Raw genomic sequence first — 21,178 nt, forward strand, 5'->3', positions numbered from 1 at the left:
GCTGGGTCCTTGCTCCTAAGCTTTTTTGCATGATGTTTTCAACCATGTTATCAAATGCCTTCCCTGAGGATGAACACAGCAGCAAGGTCAGCTACCACACTTATGGTAAATTCTTCAAATTGAAAATCCAAGACCAAAGTGGAGGGAATGTTGATGCATGATCTGTTTGCAGATGATTGTCCACTCAATGCAGCCTCTGAAGCTGAGATGCAACAAAGTATGGATTCTCTGCTGTTTGTGCTCATTTTGGTCTAACAATGAACATCAACAAAACACAGGTGCTCCATCGGCTAGCCAGCCCCATACCATCCTTACGTGAATATAGCAAATGAAGTTTTGAATACTCTGGATAAGTTCACTTCCCTTGGCAGTGTATTTTCCTTTTTTTAAGGCTTTTGTAAGGCAAATGGGGTTAAGTGGCTTACCCAAGGCCACACAGCTAGGTAATTATTGTCTGAGGCCGAATTTGAACTCAGGTACTCCTGACTTCAGGACCAGTGCTCTATCCACTGCATCACGTAGCCACCCCTACAGTGTATTTTCCAAGGAGGTACACGTTGACAATGAAGTTGACACTCACATTGCCAGAACTAGCTCAGTATTGGGGAGGCTCCAAAAGTATAGGAGAGAAGAGGTATTAGACTATCAAACTGAAGGTCTACAGTGTCTGGCAGAAGATACAAAACACTGAGGTCCTTTCTTAAGCTAAGTTGCCAGACATTCAAATGTTACTATAGAGAGCACAACTCCAATGGGCTATCCACATTGTACAAATACCAATAGTTTGCTGGCCAAAAGCAGTATTTTTATGTAGAACTCACACAGGGCAAGTACTCACAGTGGGGTCAGAAGAAACAGTATGGGAACACTATGAAGCTCTCTCAAGAACTTTGGAATTGATTTGCAGCATAGAAGACACTAATTCAAGATCATTCAGCATGGCACACCCTTATCAGAGAGGTACTGTGCTCTATGAGCAAGGCTGAATTGGAGTAACTCCACAGAAATGTAAGGTACATAAATTTGGAGTATCTACCCCAGGTGTTCACATGGACCATTTAAACCTGAACTATTGTAGAGCATTCTAGCTCATAGTCAGACACACTGATACTTGTATCTAATATATTGTTTTGGTCTTCTTTGATAATGAAGGAAAAGAACCAACTAACCAACTATATGATTTCAACAAGTATTTTTCATTTTGTTTTTAAACTTTATTTTTAACATTGAATTCCAAATTTTCTCCCTCCCTCCTGCTCCTCCCCCACCCAGAGAGAAGTATTCTATCAGTTACACATGTGAAGTCATGTACAACATATTTCTATAGTAGTCATTCAACATAATTCCTCAAACATTCCAGTTCAACTTACCCACTTCCTATGACCTGCTCCTCCACTCACTTCACACACACACACACACACACACACACACACACACATGGTCAGACCTTGCCACCATAGTTCTTTTATCCAAGGACTATCTTCAATACACACCAGCACTCCTAGTCCTTCCTATTTCCTCCAATAGATTGTCATCTCTGTGCCTCCCCAACTCACCTTAAATTTTTCCCAGATCACTACTTCCCTGTTACCTACAAACATGTCCATGTCTTCCCTATCCTCAAAAAATTCAACAATCCACTTGATCCATCCAACCTCACTCTCATTCTTCTCTTGAAGCTAAACTCCTTAAGAAGGTCATCTACACTGGATGCCTCCACTTCCTCTCCTACTTTCCAGAGTCTGGTTTCTGACCTCAATAGAAACTGCCCTCCCCAGAAGTGTCCCTCAAGGATCTCTTGAATGGCCTTTACTTGATCTCTCTGTAGTTTTGGACCCCATACATCACCCAGTGCTCTCATCTCTCCTGGTTTTCCTCCTGTTTGCTTTCTCTGTCTCCTTTGCTCAACCAGTTCAAGCCCTCAGGTTCTGCCCAGGACCCTCTTCCCTTCCTCTAAAGTATTTCACTGGTGTTTCTCACACAAGGCAGTCTATCTGTTCAGTTCCCATAGATTTAGCAACTATTTATATTTATAATATACATATTTATAATTTTATATATATATTCATGTTGGTGATGCTCAGATCTACCTTTCCTGTCCTCTTTCTCCTGACCTCAATCTCACATCTCCAATGTCCTTTCAGGGTAGAAACTAAATTCACTATCTTTTCCCTTAAACCCTCTTCCTAACTTCCCTATTTCTGTCAACGGTACCCCACTGCCCCAGACTTGCATCAACTCACTCTCATTCCCATCCCCCAAATGCAATCTATTGACAAGGTCTGTCATTTTCATCTTTGCAATATGTCTCTTCCATGCCTCCTCCTCTCCTCTGGCCCTGCCTCCACCCTGGGGCAGGTGTTCATCACCTCATACCTGGATTATTGCAGTATCTGCTGGCAGGTCTGCCCCCCTGGGTCTCTCCCCACTCCAAAGCATCGTCCACCTAGAGTGGAAAGTGTAGGGCTGACCAAGTCATCTACTTAATTCTGGGGGTTCCTATCACTTCCAGGATCACACACTAAAATGCTATTCAACACCATCATTTAAATCCCCCTTTCCAGTCTTCTACTTCCCCATGAACACACACACACACACACACACACACACACATTCTGTGGTCTAGTTACCCTGGCATGAGCTATTTCTCACACAAGACAGCTCATCTTCAGACTCCAGATATTTTCAATGACTGTGCACCAGGCTGGATGCTCTTCCTCATCTACACCTGCCAGCTCCCCCAATCAAATTCTGCCTTCTACAGGCAGTCTTTGCCAGTCCCCGTTAGACCTGCCACCATTCCTCTGTCGATTATCTCCAATTCATCTGACTGAAGATTGTTGGTATAAAATTGCTTGGGTGTGGTCTCAACTTGACCTCCCTTTGTAAACCCAAACTTAGCACGGTGAGTGCTCTAGTTGGCGCAGTATTCCAGGCACGCTGTCTGTCTCTGGGGATCTCCCCATCTCTCTCTGAATCTCTTTTCTGTCTCTTGCCTCAAACACAGATCAAACACAGACACACCCGCGAGCCCACAGACACGCAGACACAAGGCATCCTCATCGAGGGCGGGGACTGTTTCTATTTTCTTTTGCTTTCTCAGGACCAAGGATAGCACCTGGACCAGCCTGGCTACGTACCAAGAACTCGCCGAATCTATCCATCACCTCCTTCTCTTCCTTCGAAGTCCAGGCTGGGTGCCTGCCCCCTCCCATTGGCCTCCTTTCCCCAAAGTACCGCGTCCTATCGATGCCTGGCGTCTCCTCCAGAGCAGCCGAGCAGAGTGCCAAAGGGTTCGCTTTCCTTGGCAGGGTCTGGCACATAGGAGGACCTGAGACGCGTTGGTTGGATTGCCTCGAGTTGTCTTCCTGAGGGTCGGGGAAAAGCCCCGAGGGCAGGGGCCCGGAGGACTAGCAGGCTCGCGGACACCAGCGCCGGCCCCCACGCACACTCCGCGCAGGTCTCTTCCCGAATGGCCCCCTCGTCGCCCGTCCGTACACACGCATAACGGGGGTCGCCGGCCCCCGGAGCCAGGTCCGCTGAGCGGGAGCGGCCCAGCCCCGGGCGCAGGCTTCCTGGCTCGGCCGGCCTTCTCAGCATCCTCCGGCCTCCAGCCTCCCTGGTCCATTCTCAGCATCCCTCCCGCCGCCTGCCCGCAGCCACCGCCCCTTAGGCCCGCTGGGGAGGGACCATCCCTGACCAAGGGGGAAGCCGAGGTCCCTCCCGGCCACCTGGCGCCCCGGCGCCCGGGTCCGCTACCGCAGAAGGGTGCCCCCGCACCACCTCAGGGACAGTCCCCTGCGGGAGCAGGACCCGGGACCTAGAGGCGCGGGAGCCGAGCCGCGGGACGCGGCGCTTCCATGCGCCCCCCCCGCCGCCGGGAGGCCGATGGTTCCGTCCGCCAGGTGGATGTTTGCGCGTTGGCGTGGAGATGAACGCTAGGTGCAGCCTAACCCCGCGGGCTCCGCCTCCCCCGGACGCCCATTGGCTGCTCCGGAGAGGCCGGCCGGCCATTGGCCAGGCGCCGGCTGCCGGCCCGCGGCCCATTTCACGGTGGGTAGCCTCGCAGCGCGGCCGCCGCCGCTCCTGCCGCTCCTGCCGCCGCCGCCGCCGCCGCCGCTCCCGGGCCAGCTCCGGCCGCGGCTCCGGCACGGAGGAAGCAGCCGGGGCCCCCGGGGCTAGGGGCGCAGAGTCGGGCCCCCGGGGAAGCCCATCCCGGGCGGCTGCGGAGGACAAAGGCGGACTGGGAGGGAGGAGAGGGAGGAGGAGGAGGAGGAGGAGGAGGAGGAGGAGGGGAGGGGGAGGGGAGGGGAGGGGGAAGAGGGAGCAGAAGGAAGAGAAAAGGAGAAAGCGAGGGAGAAGGAGAAGGGGAGGGGGAGGGAGCGGCAGGAGGAGGGGCCCCAAGCCGGCCCAGCGCACCGGCCCCCCGCGCGATCCGTGAAGCCGGAGCCCGGGCCCCGGGCGGTGGGTGCTGAAGTGGGCCCGGGCCTGGCTGGCCCTGGAGCGAGCGAGGGAAGGAAGGAGGGAGGGGACGGAGGGAGCGCCGGCCCTGCCCAGTCCATCCCTGCCCGGTCCATCCCTGCCCGGCTCGGCCCGGTCGGGCTCTGCCTGGCCCGTCCAGACCCTGGCCAGCCCTGGCCAGGGCCCGGGGGAGCATGAGGCTGCTGGCGGTGCCTGGGGGCCGAGGCAGCTAAGGACAGCCGGACCAGGAAGACGGGAGGGAGGGCGGGAGAGCCGGCAGGCCCGGGGAGCCCTGGGGGGCCAGCTCGGACCCCAGCCCTGACCATGCTGCGGTTCCCAGTAAAGAAGCTTCGCAAGCAGTTCCGGCTGCTGCTGCTGCTGGTGCTGCTGACCTGTGCCGCGTGGCTCACCTACCTTCATCTGAGCCTCGTGCGCCAAGGCCGAGCCCTTCGGCTGCGCCTCAGTGGAGGCTCCGGCCCAGGTAGGGTCCCCTAGTACGCAGCCCGGGTGCCTGGGATTCACCTGAGAAGTTGGGAGGGAGTGGCTTGGTGACGGCCCAGTGTTGCTAGCCTCACCTCCAGAGGTAGCTGGGTATGGGTAGCACTTGGGCGGGGAGGGGGGGGGGCCTTTAGGGATGGAGGTGGGCTCCTCCCAACCCACTAGGGCCAGGGGAGGAGGAGGCAGATGTTGAGACAAGGGAGGGAACCACTGAAACCCTATTATGTCTGATACAGTCAGACCTCTTCTATCCTGGGGTGGGGGTGGGGTGGGGGTTGGGGTTAGGGTCAGGCATGGCCTCCAGATAAAACCAAGATGCAGCTTCCCTTGTTCTTGGTTTCCTAACTCCCTTGCTAATTTCTAATCAGCAAAGGCACTTTTCTGGCCATCATCTCTCCCTTGCTCTAAGACCAAGAATGGTTCCCCACTGCCCAACCCCCAGCTGTGGCCCCTGGCCAGCTCTATGCTCCCAGCTGGCCCATTCACACTTTGGTCTCTCAGTTCCCCTCATTCCACTTGTCAGTGCTGGCTTTCAGGGGCTTGTCCATGGGGTGCTGGAGAAGAAGGGGTCTGACCCTTTCCTGAGAAGACATTGACCATGTGATTCAGACCAGAAGCACCTCCTACTGGGTCCACATGAGGGTTTTTTCTTCTCTCTTCGGCTCACTGTTGAGGTCGAAGACTGGGATTCTGTCCTCCATACCATCGCCTATCCTCTGGATTTGCTGTCAGGTGTATACCTTCTAATGGGGAGGTCATTATTCCTGCCCCAATACTGAGGCATCCCAGCATATCCTTCTGTGTGGGGTACTGGAAACTGAGGCTCCACATCTGGTGAGCACAGGATCAAATTGTATACTGAGGGACTCCCAGAATGGCAAAGAACTTCCCCAAAAGTATCTAGGACCATGCCCCCCCCTTTAGTCCAGTGGGGGTTCCAAGACAATTGCTCCATCACCTCCCCTTCTTCAGATTTCCTTCCAAGGGCTGGGGCCACACACGCCCACAAGGACACATATATACCTCCATCCTTATAGAATAGCTTACTAAGTCCAAGGATCACAAGAACAAAGTCATCTCTGGGCTAGGGCTGGAAGTGGCCGACAGAACATTCACCCAAGTAAATCCAATCAAAGTTGTGCTGGGAGACAGTCTGACCAAGCAAGGATGTTGGAGAAGTCTCCTGGGGGGTGTCATTTCCTGACCTGAGCCTCAACAAGGGAGAGGCAAAGGGGAGGAGAGTGTGTCAGTAGGTGGGGGTGGGGAGGATGTCACAAAGCAGAGACAAGAGAGGGATGCCCAGTTTGGGGAACAGCCATTGGTAGAATGGGCAGAGCATCTTTGTAGGGGCCAGAGGGTGAAGCCTTTCCAACCCTAAGCTGCAGTTATGCCTTAGGTTGGTGACCAAAGGGAGTCACTGTCTTTGAGGAGAGTGGCCTGCTTTAGGAAGATAACTTTGGTGGCTGAGAGCAGAAATGAACTGAAGAGGGGGAGTGAGGGGATCAAATAGGGTAGGGCCTGAATGAGGAAGGTGGTGTGTGAATTGAGAGAAGGAAACAGCCTCTGACAAAGAAGCCCCGAAGAGTTTTACCAGGCAAGGGGAGTGGGAAGTACCTGAAAGCTCCCCAAAGTGAAAGCCTTTTTGTTTCTGAGGACTCCTCCCAGAAGGGGTACCCTTCAGCCCTACCCCACCTTTTTGTGGCAGATAGCCTGCTTCAGTATGAGGTAGGGGCCCTGAGGTGAGAAGATATAGAACAGCGGAGTGAATTTCTCAGAAAAAGAGGAAGTCAGAACCTCATCATCTGCTCATTACTCCCCCGGAAACCAACCCAGGGAACTGCTGAATCAGAGAGCCAGAGCACCCATCAGTTCTCTCCATCCGATACTGACCTCTCCCTCCCATCGGCCACTCTGCCAGGGAGGAAAGAGATGCATTGGTCAGTTGCCCTGGGTCTGGAGATGGGGACTGTGAAGATTGGAGAAAGAGGGGAATGTGTTCAGGGGCCTTGAAGGCCAGATTAGGAGTGTGCATTTTGTCCTGTAGGTAGTGAGATCCAGTGAGGTCAGAAGTGTGCCTTAGCTGTATGAAGGAGGAATTGAAGGGGGAAGTCTGGAAGCCCGGAGACCAATTCAGACTATTGCAGTAGTCCAGGTGAGAGGAGCTAAGGACTTGCCTAGGTTGATGCTTCTGTGTCAGCCCCCAGAAGGGACTGATGGGAAGATGAAGCAGAAACGGGAACCAAAGGGAGGAAGTATGACTGACCCATTAGGGAGCTTGGATGTACTTTCCCCTGGTCTATAATAGGGGGGCTGGATTTGAGGATCTCATGCTGGGTTGCTGCCACTGACCTTGCCAGCCTGGATGGTTGAGTAGCCAAGCTGGAAGTTGGGAGAATGGGTAGGTGTGGGTGGAAGACAAGGTGCCTAAATGTGGGGTCTGTTCATTGTTGAGATGCAGTTAGGTATCCCAGCAGAGAGGTCCAGGTTTGGCACTGGGATGTGTGGGAGTATGATCTCTCCCATTACTGTGGAATGTCTTCAGGTGACAGAAACTTGAGGGCAGTGAGGGGTTTGGACCCAACTGGCAGCTCCCTTTGGTAACATGGTACTATCCTTGACCTCCTGTGTGACAGGCCAATCCTTTCATTTGTCTAGTCTTCTAAGAAGTGTCGAATCTGACTCCACTGAGAACTGGCCTGTAGGAAAGTTAGCAAGGCACCCTGACTCACCTCCTCCTTCCTTGGGTTGGATATCCCTCATTCCCCTGGCTTGTATGCGCTCCCCATTCCAGGGCAGGTCTGGCAGGCTCTTTCTTTGCCCAGAACCTCTCCGACCAATCCCAAGGCCTCCGATTTCGAGAATTTTGACTGGCAGATCCTCTCTGGAGGCAAGAGTGACCATCAAGGGAAGGTCCAAACTTGCAGAGGAGGCTCTTTGGGGTGCTGCCCTACATCCTATTCCTCTCCCTGTCACTTAATGGAGCTCTCAGAGCCTAGCAGGTCTGGTCCCAAGGGAGGCAACTTCATCATCTGCTGCAAGGGCCTGATTGGTGGGGGGACACAGGAAGGAACAACACTGAAATGGGGACTTTCAAGACTGTCATTGTCTTCTTTCAAGTCTGAGTCTTAGAGCCCAAGAAGACTTCCAAGACCTTTGGCTCCTGAGGCCCCAAGAGATTAGGGAATCTACCAGGGACACCTAGGCAGTAAGCATTCAAGGTGTGAGCTGGGGCCTCTCACACAGGCCCCCTCCTGTCTACAGAATCAGCCCCTTCTGCCTCCACCCCACCTTCTCCCTTGTCATTGTTAGAGCCCGGGGGTGGGGGAAGCTTGTTCCTTGCCTTCTAAAAGTTTCCACTGGTGGGTCAGACTTTGGAGAGACCCCCTCTTCACCCCTGCTCCTCAAGGAAAAAGCCTCTTGCTACCTTCAGAAGTTCATTCCTTGCTTCGCTCTCTTTCCTGGATTGGTTTTGCTTCTTACTCAGAACCTTTGGAAACCTGCTGTCCCCAATCTGGGGCTCTTGCCATCCAATTGTAACTGGCCCTCTCCTGCCTTTCATCCCACCACACATCTCATCGTTCCCACCCAGTGAGACTATCTGCTGTTTGGGGCAGAGAGGGCAAGGGTTCTGGTTAACTGAAGTTCCCCATCCCTTCAAGGACTTCCTTCAATGCCAGGCTTGCCATGTCTTCCAAACCCTGCTGTCTGAGCCCCCTCTCATGTAATCTGATGACAGATTACACCCCCACCCTCTCCATTTTGCTTCTGAACCCCTTCCCCCCCCCACCAAGTTCTTGGATTTCCTGCCTTGAATGCATCATTGTTCTTAGAATGCCCGCCTGGAGCCAAGCTCAAGTACCTGTGACTCCCAGGTGCCTCTTTTGGTTTGGATCTATCATTGCGTGTAGGGGAGGCACTGCCAGCATATTTGGGTTTGGCCTGGCAAAGTGAGGTTGGGGCTCCTTCTGAGGCCCTTGGAGGGTCTCTACTCCTGCTTTGTCTCCATGTTGGCCATCCATCCAAGCTAACTTTGTGGCTGTATGCAGGGACTTTTTCCTTCTCCTTGCCTCTTTTTATTTTTTATTTAAGGCAATGGTATTGTGACTTGCCCAAGGTCACACAGCTAAGCAATTGTCTGAGGGCAGATTTGAACTCAGGTCCTTCTGACTCCAGGGCCCAGGCTTTGTCCACTGTGCCCCCTAACTTCCCCTTTCCTCTCCTTTTCAAGCTCTTCAATTTCAATTCTTTAGACTCCCGCATTGGCAGCAGCCCTGGGGTACCCAGCCAGGCTCTGGGAGCTCTGGTCGTGACAGTCAGCTCTACTCATTCTTTCCCACCTCCCTCCTCCTGGCAGGGCTATTCCATCCTGGGGAGCAGGGACTTGGGAGGGCTTTCAGAGCTGGGAACCAGGTCCCCCATCCCAGGAAGCACTACAAGATGGCAGGTCCACTAGTGAAGGACTGGGGAACTTCATCTCTGAAAGGGGGGCCCTGCAACATTCCCCTGTGTACTACCATTGCAGATGGAGAGAAGCTGAGTGAGGTCACAGACGCTGGGAAGGGGGTGGGAGGACCCCAGGTTGTGTCCCCCCCCAAGAGATTGGAGGATTCCAGTGAGAGTCATGAGGAAGACCAACTGGTGAGTGGTCCTAAGAAACAAGCAGTTTGGATGGTGGGGGAGGGGCCTCTCTGTCCTGCCCCATCTCCTGTCTCCATGCCTGAATCACACTCTCTCCTGCAGATAGAGGGGCGGGAGCTGAACACCTTCCCTGGCCAGGTGGGAAGGTCATCCCCCCTGAACCTCACCCAACAGGTCCCACCATGGCAGGAAGAGGTGAGCCCTAAGGAGGCAGGGAGGGCTTGGAGAAGGCTGACATACATCAGTCCTTACTGTTCCTTGAGTATGACAGGTCCATGGGTCTCTCCCCACCTCAGTACAGGGGGAAGGTTAACCTGCACGTGTTTGAGGACTGGTGTGGGGGCACTGTGGGGAGCCTGAGGAAGAATCTTCATTTCCCACTCTTTCCCCATGTGAGTGTGTATTTGGGGGGAACTGGGGGCTGGAGACAGAAACCAGAGACCAAGAAGATAATGGGGGAGAATGTGGGACACTGGAGGGAGGTTGGAGATGGAGATCAGAGGCTGAGAGGACATGGGGAAAGTCAGTGGGGAAGAGACTAGAGGCTAAGGGACCATCCCTCAGGAGAAGGAACTGAGGATATTAGAATGGGAAGCATTGGAAGGAGTTGGAGAAGTGAATCCAGGAATCAGGAAGTCACTGACTCCTCTCCCCATACCCCTGCCCAGACCCGCACGACTGTGAAGAAGCTAGCTGTGTCTCCCAAGTGGAAGAATTATGGACTGAGGATTTTTGGCTATATCCACCCCAGCAGAGATGGTATGGCAGAAGGGACTGAGGGTGGTGTGGGGGAAGGGCACACAACCCACAGTGGCCAACTCTAGGACCCCCCCGCCATGTGGTGCCTGCAGGGCTCTCCAGAGCCTGAGCAGAATTGCTGCGACTCCCCAGCCTTCTGACAGGGCAGAACTCTCTGGCAATAGAGTCTGAGTCCCTGCCTGGTCCTCAGGTGATGTCCAATTCTCTGTGGCCTCAGATGATAACTCTGAGTTCTGGCTGAGCCCAGACGAAAGCCCAGCAGGTGCCCAACTTGTGGCCTACGTAGGCAAGGTATGGCCCAGGAATTCCAACTAGAGCTGGGCTTGGGGGTGGGCCTGTGGGAAGGTGCCCCAAGGCTCAGATCAGCAGTTTTCTCCATTGATTGAATAGCTGGCTTATCATGAAGCTGATGGACAGTTCACCCCAGAGTAGAGAAATTGGGTCCCATTTAGATGGGATGGGGGGAGGAGAAGTACTAAAGAGCAAGCGCAGGAACACCAGCATCCCCAGTAGGCCCTGTGCCCAGCCAAGCATCTGAGTCCTATGCCTTTGGGGAACCCATACAAAGGAGATCCCTGGTCCTTGGAAGAGAAGTGAAAAATCAGTTCCCATGGTCAGGATATGAAGAAGGGACTGAGGCAGAGCCCACCCTAGTGAACCTAATGCCTGCTCTTGGGGAACATGTGGGGTGGCTGAAGATAGGAGTCCTCAAGGATGGAAGCCACTGCCTGCCTGGGAGAGGAGATTACAATTGGACCTCATGGACAGACTTAGGAACCCAATCATCAATGACTTAGGAATTGACTGCTTTAGGAGGTAGAAAGCTTCCTGTCACTAGGAGGTCTTAAAAGCATGACCAGATGCCTTGCTAGCAGACACTATAAATGAAATGTCTGAGGCCTTCCCCTCCAATTCATGGCCACCCCGTTCCCTGCCTGAGACCCTACCCCAGGCATTGCCTCCAGACTGCTCATTGGACCCCCACCAACATGGGGGACCAAGTAACCAAATTTCTTTGTATTCCCAACTCTAGACTGGCTCTGAGTGGACAGCACCGGGGGAATTCACCAAGTTCAGCTCCCAAGTGTCCAAGCCAAAGCGGTGAGTGATTCCCTGCAGACATACACACACCACATACACACACTTGGGGATGATCACCCCTCTCAGCCACAGATCTACTGGGTCTGGACACAGACCCATCATCACAGTGAAGTGTGGAGAGCCCTATTCCTTGCATCTGAGGGTCAGGGTTCAAACCTCAGTTGTTCTGTTCCCTTCCAGTCTCCAACAAGCCAGAGACTTCCCCTTGCAGAGGCAGGACCCCATCTCCCCTTCCCCACTCGGGGAGCAGGATTCTAAGTCTTCCTCCCCCTTTTGCTCCAGGCTCTCCTCTTCCCGACGGTATTACTTTGAGCTGCTGCACAAGCAAGATGACCGGGGATCTGACCACGTTGAAGTGGGGGTAAGCATTGAGCCCCACCCCCAACAACCTCTACAGCCTACTGATCAGGCTGCCCTGGTTCTAACATGTTGCCCTCCCCTCCCCTGTTCCCCCTCAGTGGAGAGTTTTTCTTCCCGGCCTGAAGTTCGAGGTCATCGGTTCCTCCCACATCTCCCTCTACACAGGTGTGAGGTTTAGGGGTGGCTCTCAGCAGACTGGGGGTGGAGGAGAGAGGGCAGCCAGAAGGAAATGCACTGACATTGGGGTTCCTCCCTCTCTTTCCCCAGATGAGTCATCCCTAAAGATGGATCATGTGGCCCACATCCCCCAGTCCCTGGCCAGCCATGTGGTCAAGCCAGGGCCACCACCCAAGGAGTTGGGAGCCGACATGCTGAGGCCTGATGCACGGGATACCTTCTTTCTCAGTGAGGAGGGGCAGCAGGGATAGGGGCTAGAGTATAGAGGCTGGGGCTGGGTCACCAACCTCTCCCCTCTCCCTCCATCCTCCCCCCCAGCCCCGAGAGTGGAACCATCCCGTCTGGAGAATGTGCTGGTCCCTTGTGCCTATGCTCCCACCTATGTGGTCAAGGACTTCCCCATTGCCCGCTACCAAGGCCTGCAGTTTGTAAGTGACCTCTCCCCTACCCTTCATCATCATTTCAGGAAGCGAGGCCCTGCCTCTCACCTTTGATCTCTGTGATCCTCACCTCCAGGTCTACCTCTCCTTTGTTTACCCCAATGACTTCACTCGACTCACACATATGGAAACCAGTAACAAATGCTTCTACCGGGAATCACCACTGTACCTAGAGAGGTGGGACCAAGAAGGGGTCAAATAGGGGCTGAACTGAGCTGGGGGGAAGGGGCCCAGGCCCTGCCAGGCTTACCTAGGGTGACAGGGGGAGAAGGGAATGGGTTTTGTAGTCTTCCCCCTCTACCTCCCTAGGTTTGGGTTTTACAAATATATGAAGATGGATGATGAAGAGGAAAGGGATGCAGATGCTGCTGGCCGAGGGGCCTTCCTGTTCCTTGATCCCGACAGTGAGTGTGACCAGCTAGAGTACCATCAGATCTTTCCCACTCCTAGGCAGTTCCTTGACTAGCATCCTTTTTCCCCAGGTTTCCTGGAGGAGGAAGAGGAGGAGGAGGAAGAGGAAGCAGATAGCCCAGAGCCCACAGGAGCTCACCCCTCCCCAAGCAGGCCCACTGCTCCTTCCTGGAGCACTCAGGACCACCAAGGGACTGTCAACAGTAGCTCCACTCCCCATCCAAGGAGAGCGAGCCGACTAACTCGCACCCTGAGCTGGGCCCACACGGCCTCAGCCACACTCCAGAAACAAGAGGGAGCCTTGGCTACTCCCCTATTTCTGGGCAGGGCACCACACTCCAGGTCTCCTGCCCAGGGGACTCCTCCACGATCACCGAAGAAACCAGAAAAAGTGTATGTAACAAGGGTTCGCCCTGGGCAGCATCGGCCCCCTCGGACACGGCCCCCACGGCCCCGGCCCTGGTTAGCCCATGGCCCTTGGCAGCCCCCATTACCTGGCATCTTTCTCTACCCCCGGCCCCTTCAAAGGGTGCATCTGCGAGCTCTTCGCCGGCCTCCAGGCCATCGTGCCCCAACAGTCAGCACCACCCCAGCCCAGGTTCCTCCACTCAGGAGGACTGCCAGAGTCAGCTTCACCCAGGGAACCCTGGACCTAACCACTGGGCTCACAGGTCTGACCTCAAATGCCTCCTCTGAGGGTGGCGAGCCAGTAACCTCTTTCCTTCATGTGTCAGAGGTGGCGCAGGCCAGGTCTCAAGGGGAAAAGATTGGGGCAGAGGAGGCTGAGGGTGGCCCAGAGGAGACTGCCACATCCCAAGACAGTGAGGAGGAAGAGGAGGAGGCTGGGGCCCCGCCCAGGGGCTCCTGGCCTGAGGATGCTATCAACTGGCAACGCACTTTCAGTGTGGGTGCCATGGACTTTGAACTACTTCGTTCAGACTGGAATGACCTTCGATGCAATGTGTCGGGGAACCTCCAGTTGCCTGAGGCTGAGGCTGTGGACATCGTGGCCCAGTACATGGAGCGACTGAACACCCTGCACGAGGGGTACTTGGGGGCTGGTGGGGGGGGGAGAAAATGAAGAATAAATAACTCCTTAATAGTGGGGGGGGTAGGCATGGCTGCTGACCTCAACTGGGACCTCCCTGACCCCTGCAGGGCAAAGGGAGACTGAGGCTGCATGCAGGAGGGGATTTGGGACACCTAGAATGCTGAGCCAGAACCCAGGGCCATCCCTGCATCCCCTACCCCCCCACCTCTTCTCCTGGCTCCAAGGACCAGATGAGATGTTGGCTGAATGCCAGGCAAGCAGGGAGCAACCCCCAGGAAGTGCCTTCTAGGCATCCAGCACTGGGCTAAGCTCACAGGCCTGCCCTTGAGATGCTCCCAGGGCTATAATTAAGGGCACATGAGAGCCAGATAGATGATCATTTCGGGGGTGGGAGAGGTAACAGCAATCTACCAAGCAGGAGAAGGTGAGGAGGAAGAATGTTCCAGTGATAGGGGATGGCCACAGGTGAAGATGGAGCATTCTCTTCAATATCAGCTGTGTTGTCCGCATTGAGCATCTACTGTATGCCAGATCCTAAGCTAGGAGGTGTAGGAGGCCAGGGCAACTGGATGGCAGGGTCACGGGTAGGGTGAGAGTGAGGAGGGAAGAATATGAACAAGAAGGCTGGAAAGGAAGGGAGAAGCAAGACCATAAAAGGTTTGAAATACCAGAGAGCTTTGTTGGGTCCTGGAGGTAAGAGGGACAGAATTCAGGTGCTGAATCAGTGAGGAGTTGGGGTTAGGGGAGAGACTGAAGGCCAGGAGGCTACTCCTAATAGTAAGTTCCTTAGCCCAAGTAGAAACAGCAGAACGACCGAAGCTGAGGCTGCAAACTTGGGTGCCCTCAAAGAAGGAAATAGGAAGTGGGGGAGATGATGAGCTAAGGGAGGCTCCTAGAAAGAGAGAAAGCCTCCTAAAGGTTCAGAGCAGCTGAGTGAGCCCTCTTCCTTGGAAGGAGGATTTTTCCCTGTTGGATCTATTAGGAAACTATTCCAGGTGATGGGGGCCTTATCTGTCATGACAGTGGTGGGAGTAGAGAAGGGGGGGAGGGGTCTGAAAGATGGAGAATAGTGACTAGCACTGAGTGGGAAGACAGCCCTAGGGGACAACCACAGTCAGTAGGTATGACTTGGCTCAATGAGGGAGAAACAGGACATGTGGTGAGCCTCCATCTAACCAGGAGGATCAGGAAGCCTCAGCTAGAAGGACCCTTCCTGGCAGTTGGCTGAAACAGCTTTCTACCCCTTCACAGCCTCCCCTTCCCCAATGAACCTAGTCCCCCCCCCCCCCAAGGCCAAACTGAACTAGTCTTACTCCCTTTCCAGTGTCAGTCTTGAGGGCAAGATTCAGGTTCCTAGACCAGGAAGGTTTAGGGAAGGGGGAGAGCTTGGAGTAACAGCTCCTCAGGTGAAGTGAGGCCTCTCTCTGAGCTCCATCAGGCTCTGAGGCAGGGCCCTGTGGAGCCTGTTGATCTTCCTTTCTCTCCCCTGGAGAGGCTGGCATCAAGGCTGTGTGCCGTACTCCATCCTGGCTTTGGTTCAGGAAGGCTGAATCTTTCTGTTCCATCTTTTGGTCCCTGCCATGCCCACTTTTACTCATTTTCAGCCTCTCCTTTGATGCTGCTTCTGCCTCTCTATAGGTTTCCTCTTGCTCCTCATCCTCAAAATCCCTCCCTTGATTCATCTTCACCTCTTGTTTTCCTATAGCTCTCTAACAGATATCTCCATTTTCTTTCTTCTCTCTTCCCAATTGTCTGACTTCTGACCTCATCGTCCTACTAAACTCCGGCCAGCTCTAAAGGCCTTTTCTCAAATCCTCAGTCTTCTTGATCTCTTCAGTCTTTGTGGCAACTTAGGGTGCCAAAGCACTCAGAGCGCTGGGCCTAAAATCAGTTTGACCTGAGTTCAAGTCCAGCCCCGGACACTTAGTTCTGTGACCTAGGCAAATCATTTAATTGTCATCTGCCTTAGTTTCAACTGCAAAATGGATAGAATAATGTCTGGTTATCATGAGGAGCAAATGAAATAGTTGCAGGGCACTTAAGCAATCACTCTCTTTTTGATCCTCTCCTGTCTCCATTTTCATGCCATCCTGCTCTTTCCCAACTAACTATTCCTTTGTTTCTGGGTCATTCCTCCCTCTGCCCTCTGGCCTAGGCTTTCTGCCCGTCTTCCTCTACACCACCCGCCTCGGTGGGTCCAAGGATGCTATTACAATCATTATGCTGAGGATTCTTAGTTCTTCTTTTCCAGTCCTAACCTTCTAGCTTTCCTGGCCAGCTGCCCTTGGACTTCACTAACTGCATGTCTCGGAGATACCTGAAACTCACATCCCAAATTGAGCTCATTCTTCTCCCCACCATGAGCCTCTGCCCTGGTTCCAGAATCAGGCTCCCCACCAAGGTGCCCCTCTTCACTCCTCACTCTTTTACTCTCTCAGATCCAATCTGATGTCAAGACCTCTGGAACCCTCCTAGGTCACTCACCTAGGTTTCCTTTCCTCCAGTGCGCAGGGAGAGACCCCCATTACCTCAAGTCTAGACTCATTGCAGTAACAGCTAAGAATGGACTCTGCCTTCCGACTCCCCCCTTGCTCTAGGTTGGCAAAAGGGTCTCCCTCTCGTGCCCCAAAGTCACCCCCATTAATAAATTCCTCTCCTGGCCAGAATCAAATAGCGTCCCCTAGGGGCTCCCCTTGTACCGTCGCACTCCTTTTCCAGCCTCTCTTGGGTTCTGGCAGGTTCTCTGGTCGCCCCCCCCCCCCCCATGCTCCTAAGGCTCTCTCTCTCTCTCTCTCTCCTGGACCCTGCCTCCCCAGCCTCTTCCGAGCGGAATTCCCACCTTCTCCATGGAGGAGGCCTTTCCCCGTCCTTCTCTAGGCAGCTGCCTGCCCGCTGCCGCTTGCCCCCCATAGGGCTGGGTGAGCGGAATGGGGTCCCGACAGCGGGACTGGGCGAGGGAGCCGCGCCCCCGGGGCCCTGACCAGGGTGGCTCTGCTCCTCAGCCGCTTCTCCCTGCTGCGCATCGTGAACGTGGAGAAGCGCCGGGACTCTGCCCGCGGCAGCCGCTACCTGCTCGAGTTGGAGCTGCAGGAGCGCGGCGGCCGTGGACGGCTGCGGCTGTCCGAATACGTCTTCCTGCGGCTCCCCCGGACCCGAGCCGGGACTGACGGGGAAGAAGAGGCCGAGGCCGAGACCGAGGGAGGGGCGGCCTCGGAGGCGGCCCCGGCCCGGGAGCCGTCGGAGCCCCCCAGCCGCGCCCCCGAAGCCCTGCTCTGCCGGCCGGTGCGCCTCACCTGGCGACAGGACGTCATGGTTCACTTTGTGGTCCCAGGTAGGGCCGCGCTGCGCCGGGATCGGGGTGGGGGAGCGGGGCCCCAAGCCAGCCAAGGGTTGCCCCGCTGAGCCCCGGTGCCCCGTCTGTCCGCAGTGAAGAACCAGGCGCGCTGGGTGAGCCGCTTCCTCGGGGACATGGCTGCGCTCCACGCGCTCACGGGAGACACGCGCTTCAGCGTGGTCCTCGTGGACTTCGACAGCGACGACATGGACGTGGAGCGGGCGCTGCGGGCGGCGCGGCTGCCCCGGTACTGATGCCCTGAGCCCCGCCATCCCCGCCGTGCCAATGTTCCCCCCCCAGCACCCTCAACAGCCTCCCCCCCACTGCCCTCAACAGTGGTCCCCCACCCCCACTGCCCTCAACAGTGGTCCCCCACCCCCACTGCCCGCAACTGTCGTCCCCACCCCCCACTGCCCTCAACAGTGGTCCCCCACCCCCCACTGCCCTCAACAGTGGTCCCCCACCCCCACTGCCCGCAACTGTCGTCCCCCACCACTCCAGGAGCCTCAACAGCCCTCCCCCCCCCCCCCCAGGTACCAGTATTTGAAGCGTTCCGGGAACTTCGAGCGGGCCTCGGGGCTCCAGGCGGGCGTGGACGCCATCGAGGTGACCCAGGCCCCGGGGTGCGCCAGCGGGGGAGGGCTGGGGAGGGCCGGGCTCGGCCGGGAGAGGGGGTGCGAGCCGGGGCCGGCTCCCGGTCAGCCCTTGTTCTGTCCCAGGACGGCAGCAGCATTGTGTTCCTGTGCGACCTACACATCCATTTCCCCCTCAACATCCTGGACGGGATCCGCAAGCACTGCGTGGAGGGCAAGCTCGCCTTCGCCCCCGTGGTCATGCGGCTGAGCTGCGGGAGCTCCCCTGGCGATCCCCAGGGTAGTCTCTCTATGGCCGAGCAGGAAGGCCCCCAGACCTTCAGCCTTCCTCCAGACCCTCTGGGAGGGGTGAGGGGTGGAGGGTGGGGGTGGGCCCGGGGTCCCAGACCCCCACTCTGGCCTCCCCCTCCCCTCAGGTTACTGGGAGGTGAATGGCTTCGGGCTCTTCGGGATCTACAAGTCGGACTTCGACCGAGTTGGGGGCATGAACACGGAGGAGTTCCGGGATCGCTGGGGCGGAGAGGACTGGGAGCTGCTGGACAGGTGTCTTCCCGACCCCCCACGATCCCATTTACGTGCAGGCACAGAGGCCATCCCCGCCCTAAGAGAGCTCACTGTTTAACGGGGAGATGACCAGAGCCGGGCTGTAGCTGTGTGAGGGAGTGAGGAGGCAGGAATCTCAGAGGGAAGAGACTAGAATTAAAGGGGAACCCCTCGGGCTTCGGGGGCAGCTTGGCGGGACTCTGGAGTCAGAAAAACTGGAGTTCAAATTCAGCCTCGGACACGAGCTGTGTGACCTTGGCCAAGTCACTTAATCCCATTGTCTCCAAAAGAGGAAAAGAAAAAAAAAAAGACCAGGTTTGATCTTGGATTTGAAAGAAGTCAGAAGGTAGAGCTGAAGGAGGGAATTCCAGGTTGGGGGGGTGGGGGTGGGGGTGGGGAGAGAGGGGAGATGGAACAAGTGGATGGCGTAATCAAATCCTCCTGGAAAAGAAGATCCAGCCCCCTCCCCTACCTCTTCCCCTCTCCTTCCCTTCCTTTCCCACTAGGGGTTTCCTAACTAAGCTTTGTTCTCTGCCTTCCCTCCCTCTCTGCCTAGGGTTCTGCAGGCTGGCCTGGAGGTAGAACGGCTTCGGCTCCGAAATTTCTACCATCACTACCACTCCAAGCGGGGCATGTGGGACACCCGGAGCAAGAGGGGCCCCCGAGACTGAGCTCAGCTTCACCCTATGCCTTGGAGTCTGGCATCAACCTTCCACCCCACACTCTCGCAGCCCTCTCAAGGGGCCTGGGCCACGGTGGCAGCAAGTCTTAGGACAGGGAGCCTCTTCTCTTGGAGAGGAAAAAACTCTGGGAGAGCTCCCTCAGTTTTTGAAGAGGAAAAAGCCCTGTCTCCACTCCCCACAATGCCCTAAAGGAGTCACCTCAAGATCTGAAAGAAGGCCACCCTGGTGAAAATGAACCCTCTCTGGTTAGAGATACAGTCTTGTCTCAGAGGACCCCCCCCCCAGGAGGAGAGAGGCCAGGATCCTGGCTCTGGGGGTCAGTGGACAGGGGGTAAGAGAGTGATAGAGGTCCCAGGAAGGCCTCTTCCTGGTGGCCTGGGCAGGCTCTGCAGAGAAAGACCATCAAGGCCAAAGGGGGAAGGGAGGAAAGGCCTGGCCTCCCTCCCCCTTCCCTCCAGCACCCAGCCTATTACTGTGGCTGGGTCAGGACCCCCTAAAGCACTTGGGGAGCAAGTGGCCATTCTGAAGGAACCTGATCGTGGGCCCACACTGTGCAAGATGATTTCTGTGAAATTGTGTCCTAGAGATGAAGTTTTTCACAATTCCTAACCGTTCTGTCTGTTTGCATTTTTTTATTCAGAATAAAAGGAAATGGTTTTTTTTTTCTTGATTTGTCTATTCTGCCTGGATCATTTGTGGACAGTCTGACTGAAGCACAGCCTGGATAACCCAGACTGGGTTGGGGGCGGGGGGCTCTGGTTCTCATGTGGGACCAGTTTCATTCTGCTCATGATTCTGACCTCTGGGGATTCCCTTCCTCCAAAGGAGACCCTACCTCCCCTCTCCTCCTTTCTGGTTCACCTGAGATAACGAATGACAGGCTTTTAGAACAAACTTAACCAGGCTGAAGGGAAACCTTGAAATAAAGGTCTGGTAGGCCCAGCCCCCAATTCTATTCTTGGCTGTGCCCCTAGTTGTCAAACATGGCTCTCCTGGATCTGTTGCCCCAAGATTCCTCCCTGGACTTCAGGACAACCTGTACTGAGCCAGCCGGAGGTGTCTCTGGCTCCTGCTCCAACCTATTTCTCTCCAGGTCCTATCCACTTGTCAAGTTTGGTTCCATTCCTGGTTCTAAATCAATATCTGGGTTTTGCTTCTTCCTAGCAAGACTCAGCTTTGTGTAGAGTCTCCTTCAAAGCAATGTCTTCCAATCACCGGAAATGATAACCAACATTTGTGTAGCTTCTACCATCTCTGTAATTCCCTCTGTGGTCATCCCACAGTGTGCATTGCTGAACTGGATTACTAGGGGAATGATTTCCCCAGTTCATGATACCTCATGAATTCACACTCCAAAAATTAGAACTTGTGTGTTTATACCAATGTGTTTACTTTTCATTAGTTCATTCTATTTCATTAGTCAGCCAGAGGATGAAATTGGCTCAGAAAAAAAGGCATTTATTGAAATGATGTATTAATAATAATGCAATAATTGTAAAAGGTACCATAATCGATTTGTAAAGTGTCCTAACAAAACCTCATACAGTATTAGGGATATACAACAGAGACATCAAACATGAGAGCCCTTGGCCACATTCTCTAAAACCAGAATAAATGTAATTTAGAAAAATCGGAAATAATTAGCACTATACAAAAAATTCAACAAAACAAAAACATTGCAAAACTAAGTCAATATTTCTGTGGCCTGCAGGGTTCTTTCTGTATGAATTAGAGGGCCAGATTTCTGAGTTTGACACCATTGAGATCCAGGACTCTACACAAAGTTCTAGGAAGGCAACCATTTCCTGGTCAAAAAGGAAGAAGAGATTTACTCAAATGAGAGCATATTTGTACAGCCCTTCACACTGCATCTGGCATATAGCAGGCACTCTGGAAATACTGGGTATTATTATAAATGATAGATATTCTTAAAACATTTAATACAAAGGCCAAAAGTCTACAGAAATTCTTTGGGAACAAGGAAACCACTTTATCCAATAAGCAGTCAAGGATTATCAAATGTAATGAGAAGTGGCTTATACCCAAAGAGGGCCTATGAAGGAGCCTAGAATCCAGAGACCTCCATTCCCCTGAGTGACATATACATGAATTCAGCCAACAAGATGGCA

General features: G+C 54.5%; 1 protein-coding gene across 11 annotated transcripts; it reads left to right on the forward strand.

Annotated features, from left to right (window-relative positions):
* The first annotated feature begins 4,381 nt into the window (after positions 1–4,381).
* B4GALNT4 (beta-1,4-N-acetyl-galactosaminyltransferase 4) lies at positions 4,382–19,719 on the forward strand. 11 transcript variants are annotated; one of them, XM_074230678.1, is made up of 20 exons: positions 4,388–4,942; positions 9,482–9,597; positions 9,700–9,792; positions 9,894–9,989; positions 10,266–10,356; positions 10,547–10,647; positions 11,390–11,457; positions 11,740–11,818; positions 11,916–11,982; positions 12,085–12,222; positions 12,313–12,422; positions 12,511–12,611; positions 12,744–12,838; positions 12,917–13,892; positions 16,899–17,227; positions 17,324–17,477; positions 17,764–17,836; positions 17,950–18,103; positions 18,240–18,366; positions 18,923–19,127. In XM_074230678.1, exons 1-20 carry the CDS (start codon positions 4,786–4,788, stop codon positions 19,035–19,037), a joined length of 3,240 nt encoding a protein of 1,079 aa, XP_074086779.1. In that variant the 5' UTR covers positions 4,388–4,785; the 3' UTR covers positions 19,038–19,127. The 11 variants fall into 11 exon arrangements, with proteins under 11 accessions (XP_074086781.1, XP_074086780.1, XP_074086778.1 ...); XM_074230676.1 differs by having other exon boundaries at positions 4,390–4,942; positions 17,950–18,366; positions 18,923–19,719; XM_074230677.1 differs by having other exon boundaries at positions 4,386–4,942; positions 9,482–9,792; positions 11,916–12,222.
* Positions 19,720–21,178: the final 1,459 nt, after the last annotated feature.

The sequence above is a fragment of the Macrotis lagotis genome, chromosome 3 (assembly GCF_037893015.1).
Source record: "Macrotis lagotis isolate mMagLag1 chromosome 3, bilby.v1.9.chrom.fasta, whole genome shotgun sequence".
NCBI classification, from domain to species: Eukaryota; Metazoa; Chordata; class Mammalia; order Peramelemorphia; family Peramelidae; genus Macrotis; species Macrotis lagotis.